General features: G+C 39.0%; 2 protein-coding genes across 2 annotated transcripts; both read left to right on the top strand.

Annotated features, from left to right (window-relative positions):
• The first annotated feature begins 299 nt into the window (after positions 1–299).
• LOC115372935 (pyrokinin-1 receptor-like) lies at positions 300–3820 on the top strand. The gene is made up of 6 exons (XM_030071101.1): positions 300–449; positions 649–745; positions 838–1043; positions 1491–1712; positions 1817–1994; positions 3399–3820. Exons 1-6 carry the CDS (start codon positions 300–302, stop codon positions 3818–3820), a joined length of 1275 nt encoding a protein of 424 aa, XP_029926961.1.
• An 8003-nt stretch (positions 3821–11823) lies between these two features.
• On the top strand, positions 11824–22502 carry LOC115372185 (rho GTPase-activating protein 19-like). The gene is made up of 11 exons (XM_030069866.1): positions 11824–11943; positions 13182–13435; positions 15181–15261; positions 15767–15976; positions 16117–16343; positions 16561–16647; positions 18943–19008; positions 19082–19294; positions 19403–19498; positions 19601–19714; positions 20715–22502. Exons 1-11 carry the CDS (start codon positions 11897–11899, stop codon positions 20769–20771), a joined length of 1452 nt encoding a protein of 483 aa, XP_029925726.1. The 5' UTR covers positions 11824–11896; the 3' UTR covers positions 20772–22502.
• The last annotated feature ends 1659 nt before the right edge of the window (positions 22503–24161 follow it).

The raw sequence follows: 24161 nt of genomic DNA, 5'->3' as shown, positions 1-24161 counted from the left end.
AAAGGTAGAATTTATGGCAGAGCTGTTGCATTGAACTGCATTAGACTGTAAAGGTGGACCTGATAAAGTGGCCACTATGTGTATATGTTCCCAGATGTTCATAGACTCCAAATCTGTTTTTGTCTCTATGTGTAATGTGAATGTGAATGCATGTGAAACGCATCCATCCTCATTTAATACAAAAGAACTTGTGTTTGAAAATCCAGCATAGGCTTACACAGTTCAACCCAGTCCTGAAGGCGCTAAAACCTATTACTTATAACTACATTTCTCTATAGCTCACATCCAGGTGACTCACCATGAACCTGTCAGAGGGGCTCTCATTTCTCTTCTCCTGTAATGTCAGCCCAAGTGCAATGCCAGAGCTCTACATTAGTGTCACCAAAAGTGAGCCGCTGACAGTCGCTGTCCCCATGACGATCCTCTACAGCATCATCTTCTTGTTTGGAGTATGACCGTTCAATTTAACACACACTAAACATAATACTCTTAATTTTAGTAAAGCGGTATAAGACATTTAAAAAAGTAAATTAAAGAAACCAGTGGTAATTATGTTTTGTGAATTGTACTGCTTGAATTGCATTGATGATTGTCACCACACTGGGGACCACTAAAGATATTATACCACTGTTCCTTAATGCTCTACAGGTCTTATTCAATGGTGTGAGCATACTGACCCTCATCATGGATGCCCATATGAGAGTCAGTGCTATCCGTTTCTACCTTCTCAGCCTGGTCATGTCAGGTACACCATACCGTACACCTCCATATTCACGTGCTAGATTATGTTTATATAAGATGGAATTATGATCAGTTAGAGGCCTCTCTTCTTCTTAGACATTTTGCAGCTGTTGACCATCCCTGTGACTGTGTATCGGTACTACTGGGAGAGCTATCCCTGGCGCCTGGGACAAGCCCTGTGCAAGGTGTACTTCATGGTCCGTCAGATGTACTGTGCCACCACAAGCTGGGTTATCATGACCTTCACAACTGAGCGCTATGCGGCCATTTGCCACACTATGTGGTCTGTCACCAGTCTGAAGGTAATACAGTTTTCGTTAGTGTGGAAGGAACATTTATTGTAAGTGCAACATTTTATTTGTTTTTGAACTATAGTGTTCTGCCCCTCTACAGTCTGTTATTGCTATTTATAGAGACTATTTTAGTAATGCTGAAAACACGAGGGGAAAAAAATTCAGTTAGTTTTTGCAAAACCTGTTAGCGCTGCATTATGTGAACAAAAAGAGAAACACACATAACTGACAACATGTCACGTTTGTCAGTTAAAGAAGAGAACATGAAAAAAGCAAAACGTGTCGAATTGTCCCATCAGTGCAAAAAAAAACAAACAAAGAAAAAAAATAGTTAGAATCCAAATAGGATTCAAATAAAGAAAAGAAGACATGCCACCCTTCTTTGGCATTTCATTGTGTGCACCTTTGTGTGCATTGAACAAATGCATTCTCCTGTACTCTCTCCTTCTTCTGCAGAAGTCTCGACTGCCTTGCCTCCTTTGGGTTTGGCTAATTTCTCTGGTCTCAGCAGTGCCGTTTGCTGTAGTCTATGGCCAGGCTCGTGCCTGCATCTTGGATTACACTGCCACCACACCGGAGGACGCCTTCTATGTCTCCACCATGTGTGAGATGACAGAACCTGATCCTGCACACATATACAAAGGAGCCCTACTCTTGAGGGCGGGTTTATTCTTTTTGGTAAGATAAAAGTTGTAAAAAAAGAAAAAAAAATGCATATACTGTATAGCCTACTGTGTATTTCAGACAGAACACGGACACTCAGAAAGACTCTCCAACTACAGGTCCCATTGGTGGCCATCTTTACTCTCTACCTGCTTATCCTGGTCCACCTGAGGAGAAATGGGCGTCAGAGGAGAAACATGGGTCTCACCCGGCCAAATCCTGATGGAAGACGAGATGTCCAGTGCCACCAGAATGGAAAGCTACTTCTAAATGAAAAAAGAGCTCTAAGACTTATGGGTAAGAAAGAACAATACGCACATAGCAGTATGTTAGGTGTTGAACACATCATGATAACATAATAATGTATTGTTGTGTCATTTTTACTGAATAGTGCTTGAGGAAGAATTTCCCCAAAGGGATTAATAAAGGCCGGCTTGGCTCTGAACATCACCAGTTGTGTATATATATGTATACATAGATAGATAGATAGATAGATAGATAGATAGATTGTAATGCAATACAACACTAATTCTAACTATAAATAAGTTAAAAGTGGTTCTTTAATATAGACTACATTTTGGGTAGGGGATTAAAAAAAATAATAATAATAATAAATAACCAACTTTGGTTATATTGACTACAATCCTGGGTCAATATAACCCAACTTTTGGGTTGAGTGGGCTAAATGAATATGACCTATTAGTTGGGTTATACTGAGTACAATCCTGGGTCAATATAACCCAACTTTTGGGTTGAGTGGGCTAAATGAATATGACCTATAAGTTGGCTTATATTGACTACAATCCTGGGTCATGTTAAACGAAAAATTGGGTTATTTATTTAACCCACATTATGGGTCAAAATGAATAACCCAATTTCTTGAGTCAAAATAACACAGCAAGTAGTTGGACCCTTTTTGACCCAGGGGTTGGGTTAAAGTTGGGTTATTTTTTAACCCAGCAGTTTTTAGAGTATAACAGCAAGATTCTCAGCTGTATTCAGCTCCTGTAGTGAAAACACTTGTAGCTGCTACAGATATGCAGTCAGTCCAATTTGCAATTTTGTAAGTGATAACCAATTAATAATAATGATGATCCTTATATGACACCCTCTGGCAACTTCCAGTGACTTTTTGAGCAGTTACTTTGCGTGAAAGAGTTTGGCAACACCTCTCACCTGACACCACAGGATCATTCAGGATAGTGGACATGGGTGGCGTGTATCTGAGAATTTCACAATTTATGTGAAATTTCAACTTATGTGTATCTACTTTACTCTTCTTCTCTATTTTCTATGTACTGAGGCACAAAACCATTGAATCAGATCCTGTTTTTGACAAGATTTTTCTTGGCGGTTTGTGTCTGTGCCTGCTGCATGGATTTGGCTCCCATCTTTAGGTTGGCACTTTGGCTTTGTTCCTGTGCCCTGCTGTACCTGCTCCTGCTCCCCATGTTGGTTCTCTTTGTCTAGGTCCCACTAATGTTCTCCACTTTCCTCCCCCTTCTTCTCTGTGTGTGTGTGTCTCATATGCTTTTATGAACTTGAGTTTGGACTTGGTTTGCAACATGTTGACAAGTTCTGTCCAAGGTTTTGGATGGGTTAGACATAAAATAAATGCAAATTAATTGCAGCAACATCTTGGGACCAAGATGGGCATTTTGTCAACAAAGCTATTAACCTCTTTTGTATTTTATCTTCCAGGTGCAGTAGTGGTGGCCTTTTTTATTTGCAACTTTCCAGACATAGCCTCGTCCCTGATGCAGGTGTATGTAGTAGTGTGGTCGGACACTGTCCTTTCCATCTACACAGTTCTAAAGTCCTATTTGTCACTTCCACTGTGGTATATAAACAGCGCTCTGGACCCCCTCCTCTTCTCAATCTCCTCACACACCTTCCGAAGGGCCTGCTGGAGGACTCTGGGTAAGCTCAGGCCTCATTGCTATTGGAAATATGGAAGCATGGCTTGGCTGGGGCAGAGGAGCTCTGATGGGATGAGTGCAACAAGCAGGGACAGAAGTGATGCTAAATGCTCTGGAGAGAAACGGGATACAAGGAGAGCTCCAGGCATCGACAAATCAGACCAGGAGAACAGCAATAGCCTTAGAAGACCCTATCAACATTAGTTGGCACACCATGCACTTTGAGGTGTGAGTGTGTCGCTGCCCCTCATCACTGCTGGCTCTGTGGAGATGTATAATCTTGGAGTACAAAAAGCAGGAAGCATTGACATTTTCCCCTTTTTTTCTTTTCTTTCTTCTTCTTTGATGTGAAAGTTAGGTGGTGTAGGACTGTTAGCGAAAAGATCAATATTCATGCTTCAAGTGAGCACCATTCAGGATGTAAAACAGTGTTTGTGTTCATATAGTTTACCGTAATCTGTAGCTTTTATAAAGTGGATGTCCAATGTAGTGAATTTGTGCGATTAATGTGATTAGAAAAATCAAGTGTGCCGTTGAGCAACATTGAGATAGTGTAAGTTATAATGAATATTTTCTTTCAGTGCTGTAAAACCTATATTGTGACAAAGATATTTGTACTGAGAAGACATTTGTATAGGACATCGTGTTTGATTTTCAATGTAATGCATCATATCTTTCAGATTTTCCAAGAAAATCTGCACATGGTATGGCAGTGTTCAAGGTAAATGTGGCTGATATTGGAATACAAAATGAATTAGGGCATTATTCAGCTGCAAAATTGCTTGTAAAAATGGTTGCATAAGTTGTGGCAAACAAAGAAATCTGATTTTAAATCCATCAGAATGTAGATGAAAAGATATGGAAAGAATAAAATTATTGGCAGGGTAAAAATGACTTCAGGATTTATACATTTGTCATCCTTTTATGAGCCTATTATAGTTTTTTGTGGATCACAGATGTCTTGTTAGTTGGTCTCCAGCTGACAGTGTTAATTACAATCATATGTCTCAGTTTCCCACATTCTGTGGCCTTAACTATTTTAAGAACAAGTGAAATATCGTGAACATTATCGACTGTTGTTTGTATTTCCAAGATATATGCCAGTTTTGAAAAATGTATTTGATTATTTTTGTGCATTTTGTAATTTGTGTTTTGCAGATGTCAAATATATCAGAGTAATCGGAGTAAATTCACATGAAAGCATGAGTAATCATTCAATCATAACAGCCTTCCAGCCTGATCCATTAATAAGCACCTGAAATACATGCATGCAAATTTCATCTCAGTGGTGAAAGGATTCATGACTGAGGTAATAGCATGACAATACCCCATACCTTTCTTTGTGCCATCTGTGCAAATAAATAATGGTTATGTGCCAAAGCTGATGTATCAAGGCTTCCCTCCTGTATAGCTGCCTGTTGCTGTTACAAACAACTTATGATCTGCTTTTGTGTCTTCATTGGTCCAGGAAAAATGAAAGAAAAGCTTTCTGACAGACTTGCAAATCAAGTGCCAAATACAGTGAAAATGAGAAATAAAGTATACAACAGACATGGCTGTAGAAGAAATAGTACATGTAGCTCTCTGCTGTAGATTGTAATGTCATTCTCATTACTAAACATAAGCCAATGATTTGGAGAAATGACAGTGTTGTTTATATATCCCCAGTAGATTCTCCTTATTTTGAGGAAGACATTTTTGAAACTCGCCATACAGAAATTGTCTATTTCCAGGCCCAGGGAAACATGCTTGTGACTAGAGATCTGAATGGCAGAACAGGAAATGAACCTGATGTCATCGACCCACAGGGCAGCAGCCATGTGTTTGATCAGTCTCCCTCGTCTCCACACCAACCATCTCCCATCAGAACAGCCTTGAATCTTAAAAAAAAAAAAAAAAAAAAACAACAAAGTGGCAGGGAGGTAGTGCATCTCTGCTGGACCTTAGGCCTGTACATAGTTGATGGTAGGTTCAGAGGGGACTCTTTAGGGAGATTCACACACTACCCAGCCCATGGGTCTAGTGTAGTAGATCATGCAATCATTGACATAGATCCTTCCACTATCAGTGCATTCACTGTCAGACAGCAACCCTTTCAGACCACAACCAAATAAACATGTTCCTTAAGCTCTCAGGCCTAATTAGTGACACAAAAAGGGAACTCAGTAAGCTGCATTAATTAAATCCTGTTTACAAATGGGCCCCAGACAGTGGCTTTGAGCTCACCTGACATATCACTGTATAACCAATATCAATATCTCTACCAGAGATGGTGTAAATAAAGCCATTGATGATAGTAATTGATATTTCATTAAGCAGCTATTAAAGCTGACTTTAAAAGACAAAAACAAAAGCCTGCTGAAAGGCAAAACATCGAGAAATGATTTGATAAAGAATGCAAGACCATCAGAAAAGATCTGAGAAAAACAACAAATGAAAAACATTGCCAACCAAACAACCTAGCCTTACGCATTAGATACGATGAAATTCTAAGCAAATATAAATGTACTATGAGGAACAGAAAAAAAACAAAATTACACCAATATGAAACTTGAAAATATTAAGAATGGCATTAGTCAAAATCAATTCTGGAATATGTGGAACAACGTCAACACAAAGCAACCACAAACATTACCTATCCAAACTGTTGACATCTGGAGAGCACATTTTGAAAATCTGTACACAGACATGCCAATAAATCAAATTCATTCAGACCAATGTTATAAAAAGAAACTTCAAACATTGGAAGAAACAATAAACAACAATCAAAACCCCCTTGATACCCCAGTCACCTGGGAAGAACTGACTGCACAGACAAAATCTCTCTGGCCAAGGAAAGCATGTGGTCCAGACAGCACTAAAAATGAAATGCTCTAATACAACAACCTAGAGATGCAGGGTGCAGTGTTGAAGTTGTTCAATACTGTAATTCAGTCGAGATGTTTTCCTGATATCTGGTGCAAAGGGCTCATTTCCCACATTCATAAGAGTGGGGACATATCAGGCCCCTAGCAACTACTGTGGCATCTGTGTCAGCAGTTGTCTAGGTAATTTACTCTGTAGTAAAGAATACCAGATTTCCATAATGAACACTCCATCTTGAGTAAAAATCAAATTGGCTTCCTCCCAAAACACTGTACCACCATACACTCCTGATTAAAATCTTAAGACCAGTTGAGAAATAGCAAGAATTTACATTTTGCACTCTTGGATCTTAAAAAGGTTCTAAGTAAATATTCAAAATGCAAAAAGAAGAAATGGGAGTGAGACAAAAAAAAAAAATTGAGTAAGCAATTTATTGCAAACAACCATTAAACTGAAATAGGCTGTTCATCAGCTGATCAAATGTCTAAGACCACAGCCTTTAAAAGCCCCAATCTTCGCAAAAATGTTGATTCAGTGTCATTTTCTGTCAGGTATCCACACTGTCATGACCTCCTGATGGCAAAGGCAAAAAAGCTTTCTTGTTAATCACCTCAAAAATTTGTTTCGGCATGCTTGATGCTAGTGTTTCCAGGAGGCTAGTGAGAATGTTGCTCCAAGTGGTGAAGATGGCTTCACGGAGGGCATCCACTGTCTGGAATGGGTGTCCATTTCTGTAAACTTCCCTTGCCATCCAACCCCAAATGTTCTCAATTGGATTTAGATCAGGGGAACACGCAGGATGATTCAAAAGAGTGATGTTATTTCTCTGGAAGTAGTTCTTTGTCAGGCGGGCATTGTGAACTGCAGCATCCTGTTGAAAAACCCAGTCATTACCACACAGACGATGGCCTTCAGTCATGAGGGATGCCCCCTGCAACATCTCCACATAGCCAGCTGCCGTTTGACGCCTCTGCGCAACCTGAAGCTCCATTGTTCCATTGAAGGAAAAAGCCCCCCAGATCATGATGGCGCCCCTTCCACTGTGCCATGTAGAAAACATCTCAGGTGGGATCTCCAGTAACATTGGAAGCCATCAGGACCGTCAAGATTAAATTTTTTCTCATCAGAGAATAAAACTTTCTTCCACCTTTCAATGTCCCATGTTTGGTGCTCTCGTGTTATGTCCCCGGCCTAGGGGAACCTGGATCCATAACATGAAAAGAGCCCCCACTCTTCTCATTCCCAAGAATGTTGGACAACTAGGGTGAAGTTTACCGAGCAGCGTATTTATTAAAGACTCGGACAGGAGAACAATGCCAAAACAACAAACAAAGCAACTAAATGCGCCCTGCCCTTACCTGGTAGAGAAAACAAAGCAAACAAAAGACATTATCTTACCTACCTCCTACATTAACAAACATGAGAAAAAAAGTTACAAAATAAAGAGGCTTCTCCTTCCTACCAGCTGCTCTGTGTTTTTCTTTTTACAGTAGGTATTTACAACTATTTACAATACAGTTAACCTATTTCACAAGGTTTTCACCAAAACTAACAAAGGGTCACTCTAAGAGACTGTCAAAGACAGTCAAATCACAACATATCTCTAAACGATCTCTGCATGGCTTGGGGATGGAAAGAGGAAGAAAGGGGGCGGGAGACCAACACCAGCAGGAAGATATAGTTGGGCCCATCCAATCAGCTACCAGCCTTCAGTCAGCTGACCAATTACCCCACACACCTGCAACTGAACACACTGATTTGCAGGTATACTGAGGGAGAAGAGGAGGGGGGAGGGAGAGAGAGAGCAATACATCCAACACAACACAAAACACAATTCATAACACTCGTGCAAACTCCAAACGGGCAATGTTGTGCCATTGGAGGAGACAAAGCCTTTAAAGACGTTTTTTGTTCTTAAAACCCTTCTCTCACAGATGCCATCTGATGGTTATGGGATTGCAGTTGGCACCAGTGACAAGCTTAATTTGGGCCGAGGATCGTCCCGTGTCTTAACGGACAGCCGGCTCAAGGCCGGTGAAATTTTTTTGGGTTTACTACTTGACTTTTTTGTTCCATAACCCTCAGGTTCTTTTAAGAAGTTTAAAATGACTGTCTTACTGTGTCCAACCTCAGCAGCAATGGCATGCTGCGAGAGGCCTTGCTTATGCAGCTCAACAATCCGACCTCGATCAAGGAGAGAAAGCTTTTTTGCCTTTGCCATCAGGAGGTCATGACAGTGTGGATACCTGACAGAAAATGACACTGAATCCACATTTTTTCCATCATCACTTTATCATTAAATTTCTGATCTCAATTAGCAGAGAACTTTTTAAAAAATAACAAGTATCAGGACCTGCAGCACCAAAATTAACAACTTACATGACAGCTGATAAATAGTACAGCACCTCATCTCTCATCATCATGCATAATAAGGAAGCAAACAACCTTGATGTTGTTTTTGTCCTGTAAAACATCATGTGAAAAATCTATTTATCTATTTATCACATACAGTGCTCAGAGTGCACGCTTCAATACTTGACAGTAACCAAGTCTCTCTCTCTGTGTCTCTCTTTCGCTCTCTCTCTGTCTATCTCTCTCACACACAAAAACAGGGTAATGGTACTCAGTGCTGGAAAAATCGTGGAGTTTGATTCCCCCAGCAACCTGATTGAAAAACAAAGCCACTTCCACGCCATGGCAAAGGATGCAGGGATAACAGCAGTAGACTGCACAGCGCTTTAATTGTATAGATTGCTTTACTATGTTCGAGGATTATGCTCCCACACCCAGGAGATGAAGAAATTTGCATCTGTGATTTGATTTTATTTTTTTAAAGACCGAATTGTGCTATGATACAAATCATTGTGACAATTGTATTTATAGAATCTAAATGATGAAATTATATTCTGTGTGTAAATAAAATTTTTGTATGTAAACAATAAACATTCTTCCTCAAACCTTGCTCATAGTTTTTTTTCTTTCTTGTTTGCTTTGATTCCCTCAAGATAAAGTAATATACACATGTTTTATGAATGGCCGGGATTACCCCCGGAAGAAAGTTTTATTCTCTGATGAGAAAAAATTTAATCTTGACGGTCCTGATGGCTTCCAATGTTACTGGAGATCCCACCTGAGATGTTTTCTACACGGCACAGTGGAGGGGGCGCCATCATGATCTGGGGGGCTTTTTCCTTCAATGGAACAATGGAGCTTCAGGTTGCGCAGAGGCATCAAACGGCAGCTGGCTATGTGGAAATTTTTGAGGTGATTAACAAGAAAGCTTTTTTGCCTTTGCCATCAGGAGGTCATGACAGTGTGGATACCTGACAGAAAATGACACTGAATCCACATTTTTGCAAAGATTTGGGCTTTTAAAGGCTGTGGTCTTAAACATTTGATCAGCTGATGAACAGCCTATTTTAGTTTAATGGTCGTTTGCAATAAATTGCTTACTCTAATTTTTTTTTTTTGTCTCACTCACTCATTTCTTCTTTTTGCATTTTGAAGCTCTACTTAGAACCTTTTTAAGATCCAAGAGTGCAAAATGTAAATTCTTGCAATTTTTCAACTGGTCTTAAAATTTTGATCATGAGTGTATAACCCTAACAGCATTAGGGAGTTCATCAGGGAGAAATTTTTATAATTTCCAAATTCCAATTAATATCTGAGTCATTCAGCCCATTGTGCTGTAGTGAGGTTTAGGGTCCACTCAGTCATCATAGCTTCATTGTAGACACACCCAACAGAATTCTGCAGAGACATTTTACATTCACACAGAAAGACAAATGCATGTAGCGCAGAATTAGGCAGACACCTGCTGATAATAAACATTCAAAAGAAAGCACTCAGTTTTTTTTCTTTTTTTTAAATCACCTTAAATCCAGCCCTCGAGACACCCTGCACTCCAAAGCCCTCCAAACCAACAGCTAAGCCCAGAAAACAATCCCCTGTGTCAGCTGGTGGTGAGACTAACTGCCCTCCTCACACACACTCTGACCGAGCTCACACACACCCTGACCGATCTCACACCAACACTGCTTTTCAAAATCAATCAGAGTAAGTCAAATAACACCACAATGTAAAGAAAACTATTTTGAACAGTGGGAAGAAGAAACTAAAAGTGAGATTAGTAGAACAGAATGTTATCTGGCCCTAAAAAGAGATTATGAACTGGCAGAATATCTCTGTACTGTCAGAGATAGAGAGCAGAGACAGATCCTGACTGAGTCTAGGCTCTGTGGCCACCAACAAGCGATTGAAAAAGGACAACAGGAGGTATAAACTGACTCTAAAGTTAGACCCTCTCAATCCTCTCAATTTGTGTGTGTGTGTGTGTGTGTGTGTGTGTGTGTGTGTGTCTAGGTCAGTCACTGTCCCTCAGGTTGTGGTATGTCCTGTCTCCTTCTCGAAGGGGTATTATATATTTTTTTTTTAGTTTGGAGAGCTTGTTAAGCTCTTTGAAGTATAAAATGGCAGATTTGAAGTAGCTATTCCTTATTTCAGGAAATTTTTCATATTTTAGGATGAAGTGCAGCCCTGTCTCAAGGTCACCTGTCCAACAGTGACCATATATTCTGTTTTCTTTTGGTTGCTGTGATTTTTTGTGTTGTCCTTTTTCGATTGCCAGTTAGTGGCCACTGTTTTCTATTGAATGTTTTTCAAGCTCTCTAAGATAAACATTTGTTTGTATTAGATTTAGATTACTGTTTGGAATAGCCTATCATGAAAGCAGAGATTCGCTAATCAAATTCCCTAAATGTTTGTTTTGTTTGGGTAATCACCAGAGAGAGGGCTTTATAAAATTCAGAGCCTTACCCATTACACCCATGAGATTTGTTGCTTATTAACTGCTTGATTCCAACTTAAATGTCACTTAATGTCATCTGGCAACAACAGCTATAGCAATTACACATGGGAAAGGGCATGCTAGAAAAAGAAGTGAACAAGTTATGACAAATAAATATCCTGGAGAGAGACAACTAATTCCAACTTTTATAAGTAAACTTTACTTTGCTTATTTGGCTGTGAAATTGGCTTTAAACTGGTCACACACATGTACATGGCAGCACAAGGCATTTATTCACTGCTCCCCCTAGATATATATTTTAAATATATTCTATGTATATTTTACTCTTATAAGGTATGCAAAGTTTTTTTTTTCTTTTTTTGATTATTATATTCTTTTTTTATCCACTATATTTATTTTGTTACCTGTGTTAAGTCAATAAAGTGGGCCAGCTTCAGAGGTGTTCAGGGTGGCAGTAATGAACATTTTTCATGGATGTCAAGTGCTGTAAAGAAGTGAGGAGCACGAAGAAGAAAAACTAGCCAATCGTGGAAGTGTTTTATTGTCGTAGCCAATCGCACCGCTGTGGGCGTGGCCACCGATGAAACAGCGGAAGATTCGAAAGGAAGATGGCGGCTGACAACGGTCCCCATAACAATAATAAACGGGACAGAAGGTAGTAATGTTGCTGTTTCACCGCCTAACTAGTTGTTACGTTGTGAAATGAATCTTTGTGTTATAACATACAGTTCCCCGAGATGGCTAGTGTTGATAGTAAGCCATATATCCTCATATCCGCGTCACCGTCGAGCTCAGGGCCTGGCGCTAACAGCTGTGTGTCCTGTTCCGTAAAAATGCTGAGCAATTTGTCCGTTTGACCTGTTGCTGTTTTTGTTGAAGTTTCACACGGATTCACCATGTTCCACTTGTATGTGTTTAGTTTAACTGGCTTTTACCTCAAGTTGCAGCTGATTTTCTCCCAGCCCAGTCAAATATCGCGAGACCCAAACCCTGTAAGGTTAAGCTATCCAATTCCAGACGTTTTGTTTATGTTTATGTTTATGTTAGCCTTTATGTGTCTATAACTTCAGTAAAAACACTATCAAAGACCGCTGCAGGAAGCACATGCTATACTGTTATTATTATTATTTTTTTTTGTTAAAGTTAACATTGACACAGACTAGACTGACTTCACCTCCTTGATACCTTCAAATTAACCAACATTTTTATCAGTCGGGCTCAATTTGACCTCAGTAATCTAAACCTTCTGGAAATGTTTATAAGAAAAATTGTTAGCTACTCTCACTATACATCAAAGTTCATGTGGGAATCATGTTTCCCCCCCCAAATGTCAAATTAATTATCGGTGGCTCTCACACCACTGCAGGTGTGGTTGTGTTTAGTCAGGGCCCTAAATCAGAGGGAAGTTTTATAGTGATTATAAATGGCATGTTTATTTCCTCAGTGTCATCCAAAACAACTAAAGCAAATGTGTGTAAAATGTTAATTTTTCTTATATGTGATATACAGCTAGAAAAGCCTGGGGTCAAATTGACCCCAAAGAAACACTGATGCATACAAAATTTGTACAGGACACTGAAAACATCATGTTAATTTTATGTTAACCCATTTGTCCCCATTAAATTAGGAAAAAGCTTGAAATATGAAGCCAAAAAACAGCAATGTTAATCATGTATTTAGAGATGTTCACTGAATGGGCTCAAATTGACCCTCGAAATAATGGGAGGGTTAAATGTTGTTGTCAATAGATTTAACAGCCAAAAAAAAACCCTCATGTTAATGTTCCCAACATAATGTGTCTGCAGCACTGGAGGCGGTCGAGCCTTTCCTGTTATCTAGCGCAAATTCAGAGCTCTCACCTCACCCTGCCCTCTCTCCCTGTGTATGTAACAGGGGCACAGTGTGCAGTGTGGTCATCAGCCAGGAGACTACAGCTATCAGCCAGCCCGTGATCTTCAACCCAGACTTCTTTGTGGAGAGGTTGAGGCATGAGCATCCCCAGGCATTCACAGATCTGGTGTTAAGCAATATCACTCGCCTCATAGACCTCCCAGGGGATGAGTTTGCCCAGCTTACAGGGGAGGCCGAGCCTAGGCTGCCCTCCCACGTTGGCTTTCTGCGCTCCTTCAACTTTCTCAAACGAAAAGGTTAGACTATCTGGACCACTCTTTAAAGGATTGTTTCATTGCTTACAAAAAACCCTTGAAAGGCTTGTCCTAGATAGGCCTTTTATGGCTATTATTAGTTTGCATCTTCAATATTTACCTTATGACATTGATGTTGCAGACAGGGTAAAATTATCTAGAATATGGGGAAAAATCATATTGCAGTTATTTTTACTTTGCAATAATATTTGCGATTTTTGCATCATCATTTTCATTTTATACTGTCTTATTTAACCTTTATCACAAAAAATGCAGCTGCTGCTTTTCTTTCCTTGGGTAATTCTGTGCTTTAATGATACCTCTTGCACCCTCCCATAAGTACTGAGAAAAATGACACAGTATAATTACCCACTTTATTTGGAAAGGTAAACATGCTAGGATTCAATTTAATTTGCAGTGGAGTAATAAGTCAGGCAGCTTATCTTTGCCCAGTTTCACAACGTATTTCCAAGCCCTTACTTTCTGTCCATTTATAAATTGGTTTAGTTGTCAAACCCTTTGACTGATGTTGAAAGAAGTCTAGTCGCCCCCTTTCCTCTGAATGAGTTGTTTTTTATGCATCTCTCAATCTGACAGTTTAGATTGAGGTATGGCCCTATCATAGCCATGCTTTCAACATGGCAAACTATGGAAAAGGTTTATAAATGGAAAAATAAATGCCATGTCTGCATTCCCACTTTTCATAATTCTGCCTCACAGGTTGGAGGGCGACCATTTTCATCACTTTAATGGCACAGTGCTGGCATACATACTTTAGGTGACATTATGAATTGAAATGGTGTGTGTACTTTTCAGGACCTCAGGGGAACATATAATATCTCACCAAATTCTTTTTTTTTTTCTTACATTTGCAGTTGGAGTTATATTTGCAATGGTCTGCCATAATGGCAGTTGGAAGCCCACCTAATATTAAGCCTGCCACTCATCCTCTAATTTATTTGATCAAAAGATATGGAGAGATCTCTAAGGGCTTAGTATTAGTCAATTATAATTCACTTCCAGAATGCTTACAGATTCCTATATTACAAAAATATGGACTAGAGAAATTACTTGTACAAACCTTTCCATTAATTAATAGGGTTTTGAAAAAGGTTATTTCTTTCTTCCCAGAATTTATAAAAAAAAAAAATATCAATTTGAAGTTTTTACACAGATTTTTTCTGACACCCTAAAAAAGATATATGGTGAAAATGGTTGTTTCCCCAAATTGTATGTTATGTTACTCAAATGTTTTAGGTGTGATATGATGTGGAAGTGTCCTACAGTTAATACTTTCTGGCAAGGTGTTTCTAAATGTTTGTCAGAACTGCTGAGCATACCTTTAGTCTGTTCACCACAGGCCCTTTTTACATATCATATCCCCTCTGTGCCCTCAGTCATTTCTGTCGAATAAAGCAGAAATGCCAAAAAAATCTCATAATAATAATAATTTATCCAGAGGCTTCATAAAGTCTATGTGGCCTGTTGGCACTGTGGTGAAGTAGCCTTTTGTCTGTCTCTGCATGAAATTTTCTATAGAGTGTTTTTAATCTGTTCTTTTCAAAATTGTCTTGTGTTTAGGCAATTCAGCTGTCAGGGTTTATGCATTAGAAAACTGATATAACAGATAAAAGAATTAGGATAGATTGTTTTTAAAAATCCAGTGAATATATACAATTTGTGCTACGGCATCATTCGTATCATACTGAATGCTATTTATTCTCAAGATGTCAATCAATGCCTTTCAGACAAAGGAGTGGTTTTTGGTGCACCATTGACTGAAGAAGGAATTGCACAGATTTATCAGCTCATTGAATACCTGAGCAAGAGTGAGTATAGCTTTTGATTCTTAAGCATACATAATATAACGTTTGCCATTAGATGTTTGCCATGTAAACATCATTATTAATACTTTCTTGATTAGCCCAATAAAATCTTTTTGTCATCCTTTAGTTCTTATCTGTCACTGAAAATTAGACGTGTTAATAGTATGCAGAGCTTGCATCTTTAATCTTATGAGCTGTTCTTTAACTTAGTTGGGGAGCAGTGAATGAGCATGAGCTCATGGTCTATTTCTAGAAGGGGATGATGTCATTCGCTGAAAGTGGACACTGGGAGCAAACACTGGAGTCAATAATTCATCTGAAAGCACTTTGCTCTTGCCGTCTCCCTCCTGTTTCATTCATTCTGTCTCTCGTTCTCTCTGCATCTTTGTCTCACTACTGCATTTCCCTCACCCCGTTTCTCTCAACCTTATTTCTGCCCGCCTCCACACTGCCTTCTTTATTCCTTCTCCTGGGCCGTCTCTCTCTATCCTCGTCTCCCGTCTCTCAGACCTCCATGTGGAGGGATTGTTCCGTGTGCCGGGTCACAGCTTGAGGCAGGCAGCCCTAAGGGAGATGTTGAATGCTGGGGCAGAGATAGATCTGGAGACGGGTGACTTCCACCCCAATGATGCAGCCACCCTGCTCAAATCCTACCTGGGAGAGCTGCCTGAGCCCCTGCTCACTCACAGGCACTACCATGCTCACCTGAAGATTGGTGGTACTAACTTCCACACACACAAACACACACACACACACACCTATCATTATCTAGTGATGAGCAAATAGATGCTAAAAATAGACTAATCATTTTGACCGCCAGCTTGGTTCGTCATAACCCTCTTTATCTACTGTGTCCAGAACTGACTCAGCTGGACGATAAGGGGAATAAGACAGATCTGCCTGACAAGGAACGCCAGATCGAGGCTTTCCAGCTGCTTTTCATGCTGCTGCCCCCAGCCAACCGCAGCCTGCTGAAGCTGCTGCTGGACCTCCTGTACCACACTGCTCGCAACCAGCACACCAACAAAATGTCTGCTCTCAATCTAGCCACGATGTTTGCGCCACACATCATCTGGCCCAAAAATGTAAGGACCTAGAGACACTTTTTCTTCTGTCCTTTTTTAGCTTTGCCAATTGTAAACTTGTTAGTTTATCTGGCAGAGATTTGCTGAGATTGAAAATGTAAAAACAATGCATATATCGTATGAAATAACTGTTCAAAATATAAAGGGTAATTAAGCATGACATGTCTGCAACTGTTTCCTCAAATTCGATTTGATATTTGTAATGTTTGTGTTGCAGGTGACGGCTAATGATCTGCATGGAAACATCAAGAAACTGAATAATGGCATTGCGTTCCTTATCAAGCACTCACAGAAACTGTTCAGGGTGAGCCAGGGCTTTACAGAGATGACCTTTTTTTAATCAGCATTTTCAGAAGCTTTGAAAATTGAAAGTTTTGGGATTTGTGATGGCCTCATTTTCTTAAATAATTTTCAAATCTATATTATATTTTACCACTTTGCATCCAAAGGAAAATCCTATAATGGATATTTGTGTTTTTGTGTTGATATAGCTGCAGTGTTCACTTTTAAATGAATAATTTGGGCATGATTTCTTCCTCTTTGATTCCTAATTTTGAACAATTCTGCCTAAAACATTTAAGTTTTAATCTCTGAAGTAAACCCAATAAGATCTTCAAAAGGCAAGACCTTGATTTTGATGTGCACGTGAGTATTTGAACCCTCTTTGTGTTGCTTTTTCAGAGAGATAAAAGCACCAAGCCATAGGCTGTTAATCTGTCTGTCAAGTATTTATTTATTTATTTATTGGTTTATTTAATAGGGATAATGCATATTCATGAACATTTGTGTGAAAGATACCACCATGTAAATATGCCAGATTTAGTAAAAACAATTACTTTTCATCTGTAGTCCCTAGGCAGGTGACATAAAGACTAACATAGAGACAAAAACATCAAACAGAGCAAAACAGACAAAAAACAAAAACAAACAAAAGAAAGGAGACACAGGATGATGACTAGGACATTATTCATCCACATCTAGCTGCATTAAATTTGGATGATGAGATGTGTGGTGGTTAATAGTGAGTACATCTCTGGTTTACCAGGAGCCACTGTTTTAAGTGGGTTTTAAAGGTGTTGTAAGTAGGACACTCTCTTACTGGGAGGGGCAAACTATTCCAGAGTTTACTTCCTATTACTGACAGCACGTAGTCAGTTACACACATGTAGTTAGTATGTGCAGTGTTCATCTCTGGTAATTGCAACTTGCCAGATTCTGGTCTTTTTATAACCACATATTATATCTTGTATGTCAATACAGTGGTCCCTCGCTATAACGCGGTTCACCTTTCGCGGCCTCGCAGTTTCGCAGATTTTTTTTAGTGCAATTTTGCATGCTTTTTTTTTTTTTTTTTTAACAGCGCATTGTGTTCTGCGTCCTGATTGGCTAAGGGACTGTAGACCATTGTCAGTCAATCTCCTCCGTGCCGTGTCTCCTGTACAGTACCAAATGCGTTCATTCTATAATACTGGACTTATTTTTCTACAAAGGTTTGAACTTTGAGAATGGTTAAACAAGAGAGAAAAGTGAGAAAATGTTAATGCCTGTCTGAAAAAAGTGTATAAAGTGTGTAGTGAGGGGTTTTACAGCCTTAAAACATCTATAATAATTGTAAAAAATAAAGCTGACTACTTCGCGGATTTCGCCTATTGCGGGTTATTTTTGGAACGTAACCCCCGCGATAAATGAGGGACCACTGTACAGACATATAGATCATGGCCATGTCGTACTTGTATATGTTTTCCTTGTTATGTTTTTATGTATTATTGCTGGGCTCTGGATGAATAGTTCTTACCCTGTGATCTTGTTCTCATGGTTACATGTAATGCAAACAGGGTAATGAACTGAAGCAACACACCAGAATTTACATATGAAAGAAATGTATTCATTCCTGAGTCAAAAGCATACTTAAAAGAGTCTGCTCATTTCTAGAAATCAGTCACTTTGGCTATACCCCCTCTCCTATCATTATCTGCTTTAAAATAGAAATGCCAAATGAGCTACTCTTATGCATGTACTATCCAGTACATAGGAAAATAATAAAATGTAGCATAAGAAGTCATAAAGTCAAATGCATGATAGTAGTCCAAATATTGTTTGCCCATATTATGTTATACATTTGAAGATTCCAAAAGATTTCTTCTTGCCCAGGAGGAAAGAAAGCTAAAATGTAGTCCAGCATCCAGAGTCTTTTAGCTTATGTAAGTACTTTTCAGGCCAAAGCCAAGTGTTGATATTAGTTTTTCCTCTGTTGTCATCTGAGGGCTTTTCACACAGGGAATGTTGTGCCTTTGGTTTAGTAGCGAACAGAGTATCAGAGCGTGATCTTGTAGAGATGGGTAGCGCTATGGGACAGTCTGGGCAATGCAAACAGAGAAAATAGTTCTGGAATAGCAAGAGGCTGGTATGATTTTTTTTCCAGTAAAGCAACATGGGACCAACATCCACTTATGATAACACATGGGGTTTTAATGGCACTGAAATGTCTTTAGTCTTGCATTTACTAATTGAAAGCATTTTATTGAAATCTAGTGATGTTTCCCCTGCTGGACTTCACAGTTGGTGTAATTTTTCTTGTCTGTGTTTACTCTCATTGAAGGCACCTGTATATATAAAAGAATTCGCCCGCTTATACTTCACTGGATCAAAAACCCTTCAGTCAAAGGTTAGTTAATGTACTCTCTTTCTCTCTCACTCAGACATATTACCTTTTCACTTATTATAGCTCTCCCCTCTAGGATGACCTGACGCTGCGTGCTGGGACGAAGGATGGGCAGACGGCAGGGCATGTAGCAGCAGACAGCGCCTGTTCCCCCTCCATCAGAGCAGGTGAAGGTGAAATCACTAACACCTGCTCAGTGGGGAGTCACACTGAAGCAGCCCTCAGAGAGCTGTACCAGCAGGTCAGCAACATGCCTGAATCTGCCAAAAAGAAGAAACTCATCAGACAGGTGTGTCAGCACTCATTTTTAGCACACACTTTTACACAAGGGGATGGAACATGTAGATAAATAGCCATTGGCTGAACATCTAAACTTGTTATTTATTTTTGTTTGTAGTTTGAAAGGGAGCCTTTGCTGTCACCTTCACTTGAATCTCAGACGCTGATCAACAGGAGACATCGGCGCTCACGCTCCTTTGGGGGAATTATCAAGGTATGTTGACTCGTGCAGTTTAAAATTATGATTTTTGTGGACATTAATGTATCTCCACCTCCTAAAAAGGTGTCCCACTATAATTAATGTGGTTTGAAACAGAGGAGAGTTTTGGGGAGCCAGGCATCAACAGAGAAGGAAGACAGCACGCTGGCGACTCCTTTGGCCAGCAGTTCAGTGGGGGGCCAAGGAAAAGAAAATGACAGCCTTGGAGGGGTGAGTATGGCATCATCACACCCCACTTGAAACATGTAATGTTGTGAAAAACATCTTAATGTCTTTGAAATGCTGGAGATAGTATTTGCAATAGTAAATGGGTTAGTGTTGCAATCTAAGTAGCTATGGAAATTATCAAATGAAAGTGTTATACTTTTACTGGAAGTAATTATGCTGTTTTCTTTTTTTCCTAACCAGACTGATCAAATTGTCACATTTCAGGGTTAGATCAGTGTAATTCACTCCTAAAGCTGTCGTCAGCTTGTGATTAGGGTACTTTTCCCATGATTGTGCTAGCAGGGTTTCTGACACCTCCAGCTGTCTGTGGCTCACCACAGGCAAGCATGGTCACGCTTGACAGCTTTCCATTACATTGTCGCTTCAACACTACTTGTACTTTTGGTACCCATTACTTTTCTGGATTTCATTTTCCATTGCGGATTGTACACCCTGACAGTGACGTATCCCCAGTCACACGTGTGCCTGTTCACAAATTTTTGTTGTTCCTTCTCTACCAGAGCCCTACATTTATTAGCGTTAGTTTTATATATATATATTTTTTAAATCAACAAGATCAACTCGGAATGGCTGTTTCACATGAACAGTATTAGTGCAACTAAGATATTTGCTGAAATTGTCATTAAAATTGAGAAATTTTCGACTGTGACACAAATTTTGCTAATCTTATGCGAGTGTTTCCTGGTTGTAAGTAACGACTGCTGTTGCTTTGCTGTTCAATTTCTCTCTGACCAATCAGAGGTCTGGTTAGTAACCGGTACCAGATTAAATCCCAAACTTTTACATAAGGGAACTGGAAAACCTAAAAATGCCAGTAGAGTTGAGGTGAGTAGAGCTGGTACAGTGTAATGGAGCAGCACCAAAAGATTTGCTCAGTAGAGCTTACGTTGCTAATGATGGTTAATGAGCTGAGCAGAAAAAATTAGAAAGTATTTAACATTATTTTTCTTTTTTTCTTCCGGTCCCTTTTCATCTCCTCCAGGATTTGTTTTTTTATAAAAGGATGTGGCCTTCGCCAACTAAGGAGACATCGGTCTAGCTCATCGGTTAAGAGGACTCAACAGGATCTTCAGACACAAATTAACAGGGAGGCAAATTTAATTGTCCCCATTTAAACCAAACACTATAGGCGGAGTGCTGGAATACTAAAGCCATATCAAGATTTTACCATGAGCAGTTGAAGTTTGGATCTGAACATGATCTATACTTGTGTAACACATTGGCAAAATAAAACAAAAACAGCTCCAACTAAATATTAGTTTATGCAGAAATAATGTAATTCCCCTGTTGTGCTTATTCCAAGTTCCACATCCCTGGAGAGACTAACCTGTCCTCTTAATTCCCTGAACTTCTCCAGTCAGCACAATGCAGATAACATGCATTGAGTCATATTGCTTAGCTCATTAATTACTCTATTCAGATTTAATTACTAACTTAAAACATTTAGCATGTTTCATGGCCTTTTTTTTTCTTTTTAATTAATCCTGTGTGTTTCAAGTTCCTGAAGTCAAATTTATGTAAAGTTATGTAATAGGCAGGGTTGGTTAAATTTGCATAAGTATGAATGGCGTTTTAATGAAATTTAATCTCTCAAAATGTTTTATCTGGCATTACGTTGGAACAACTTTAGTTAGAGTGACACGGTCGGTACAGGCTGTTGGATAGACTGTTACTGTTAGAACAATGATGGGAAAATCAGAGTTGTGCCTTAAATTGAAAATATCTATAGTTATTGTGTGATGCAGTTTTAATTTAATTTAATACTATTTAAGTATGTAAGTTTGATGAAATTTTGCTTTTTTTAAATGTATTTTTTTTTATATATAAATCACCTGTAGTTTTTGAGGGTGTTAAACATGCTATAACAAACGAACTAGTGTCCGAGTGGAGTGAGGGAGCGATCAAAATCGAAGGACATCGAAGGACAAGGACATCCGTGTTGTTCACATTGTCGGTGAGAACTGAATTTACCTTGTTTGGTTTTGTTTAGTTTTTTTCCCCTCTCTTTTCTTGGGGAGTGTTTTATTCTAGCCAAAGTCTTAAGCTGCCAATACTGTGATACATCTTTTTAGATGAAACTACTGCTTCATGTTGAGTTTAAAAAAAAAAAAAAAAAAAATACATATATTTTTTTTCCCCCCTCGGGCCAGCTTTAATTGTTATGTTAACATTGGGTACTTTTTTTTTTTTTTTTTTTTACTCTTAATGTTATATTATCTATATTTTTAATGGCTATAAATGTTCAGCAAGGCAGTGCTTCAGTTTAATTTCACTGTATGCAGTCATTTTGCAATGTTTGTTCATTTTTATGTTGACTGCAAATGAAAATGAACCTGTTGTTGGCTTTCTGTTGTACTGCTTACTGTTGAGTGTACTAAGACACCACCACTTCCTAAAACCTCCCTCAAACTTAGGGGTAGCCACACACACAAAATTGTAGATAACTGGACACACACACAGGCAACTAAATCTCCAGTCAGTCATTGACTGGTAAGAGTGGTTTCCTGGTGGTGATGTTTCTTCTGGATGTTAAATCACAATGTCAAGCTTTCCCTTTCTGTAGCAGCTTTCCATGTCATTGTTTGCTGTGTCAGACTGTTACAACTGAATCATAATGTGATACATGCCACATGGTCTGATCTACACACAATACTGTAGACTGATATTGATGCTACTGTGAAGCTATGCAATACATTTAAATTAAAAGCCATGAAGCCATGATGACGTCTGAGAATCTATGCAGTCTTAACAATACAGACTGAAATGCTGAATTGTTTCTCTGTCATTTTTTCCCCCTGTGGGTGTATTTTCTCAGCTGTGTTCCCTTTTCATTTGTATTACGTTTCTATATTCAGCTCTAAAATGCAGTTCCACTCAAAGCCACAAGGTGATGCTGTTTAGATACAAATAATTGGCCCCTCAGGACATTTAAAATCCTGTGTTTGCAGACAAATTGTGTTTAAGGTATGTCATTTACCACGTGTAATTCAATAACTGCTGCTTAACTGATGGGGCAACTGTTTAATATTAACTCCCACAGTTAAGCAGTTCAATATCTTCAATATGATGATGCAGGGAATATTGATAGAAGTTGCTGTGGATGACATGAAACTGAGTTTAAAAAAAAAAAAAAAAATACCAACCCAACCCGTTTTTAGTTCAAGCAAATAAAAACAACATTTGATCATACATTACCACAAAAAAAGAAGATGCACTGAATGCACTCATCCACTCCTCACAGATGTCTCATATCCCAGAGCATGAACAGATCCTGTTTGGGAAGGTTTAGTGAGCTTATTGCAGCAAATACAGACCCCACAAGAAACACAATGAAAATTCGTCCCTTACAGGGATTCATCTGAAATTAATTTGACAAAAAGCGGACTAAAAATTCCCAATGATATTGGTGAATGAAACATGGCAGAGTTTAAAATTGGTTAAAAATTACCAAAATGTGTGTGTGTGTGTGTGTGTGTGCGGGGATTGAATGAATTAAAAGACCTTCAAAAGGGAAAGCAAAAAATGTTACCCAAGTTATTACTGTTATGTTTTGCTAAAGCTAATGAATAAAAAATGTTTGGTAATATTGTATGAAGTTGAGGGTGAGGGTAGAACGTACAAGCAAATAGAAGAGAGGGCAGCTCTCCACAATAGCAGGAATGTCCCAGTGTGTCATTATGGTCAATGTCAATGCATGTTTGGCATTGTAAGTATATGTTGTACACATCTGTTTGCAGGGGCCTGCTCTTTCTCATGTCCTGTAAATACACAACAGACAGCTTCCATGATAGGAATAGTATTGTTCCACAGTCAAAACTCAAGAGGGTTTTATTTAGTGTTCCTACTCCAGAAAGGGCATTGTGACTGTGAAACTACTCAGACGTACTGTAATCAGCTACACATTATCTTGGGTGCACACAAACCCACAAGCATACATACTGAATAGATGTGCATTTTCTTTTTAAATCAATTTAAAAATGCTCTTCATGGGTCTGCTATTAGTGTCTACTCCTCTGTATTGTAAAGGTTATTTCTAGTGAGCCAAATAACAAAAGTGCAGGGAAACAGTGAATTTCAGGATAAAACTATTTTTGTGTGTTATTGAACATCCAGTGGAGGTACTTGGAAGTGCAAGGGTTAAATCATTCCCATACTCTGATACAGAGCTTCACTGACAGTGAAATGTAAATTACTTGAAAAGATGGAAATCAGGGTCAAGGAGCACTTTCAGTGGAATGCTCTGAGTTGCTTTATTTATTTATTTTTTTCCTTTATAGTATAATAGAATAAAGTCACGTTGATTTTAATAAGTCAAACACTACATCTATCACTAGTGTGACATCGCAGGTTCAGATATGGGATGTTTGGTTTTTAGTATTTTGATGAGAGCTAGAAGAAAATACTGAGTTGAACTCAAAGGGTTGCAGGA

The sequence above is a fragment of the Myripristis murdjan genome, chromosome 15 (assembly GCF_902150065.1).
Source record: "Myripristis murdjan chromosome 15, fMyrMur1.1, whole genome shotgun sequence".
Classification (NCBI taxonomy): domain Eukaryota; kingdom Metazoa; phylum Chordata; class Actinopteri; order Holocentriformes; family Holocentridae; genus Myripristis; species Myripristis murdjan.
The sequence above is the reverse complement of the archived record's forward strand: the minus strand, read 5'-3'. Positions and strand labels throughout refer to the sequence as shown.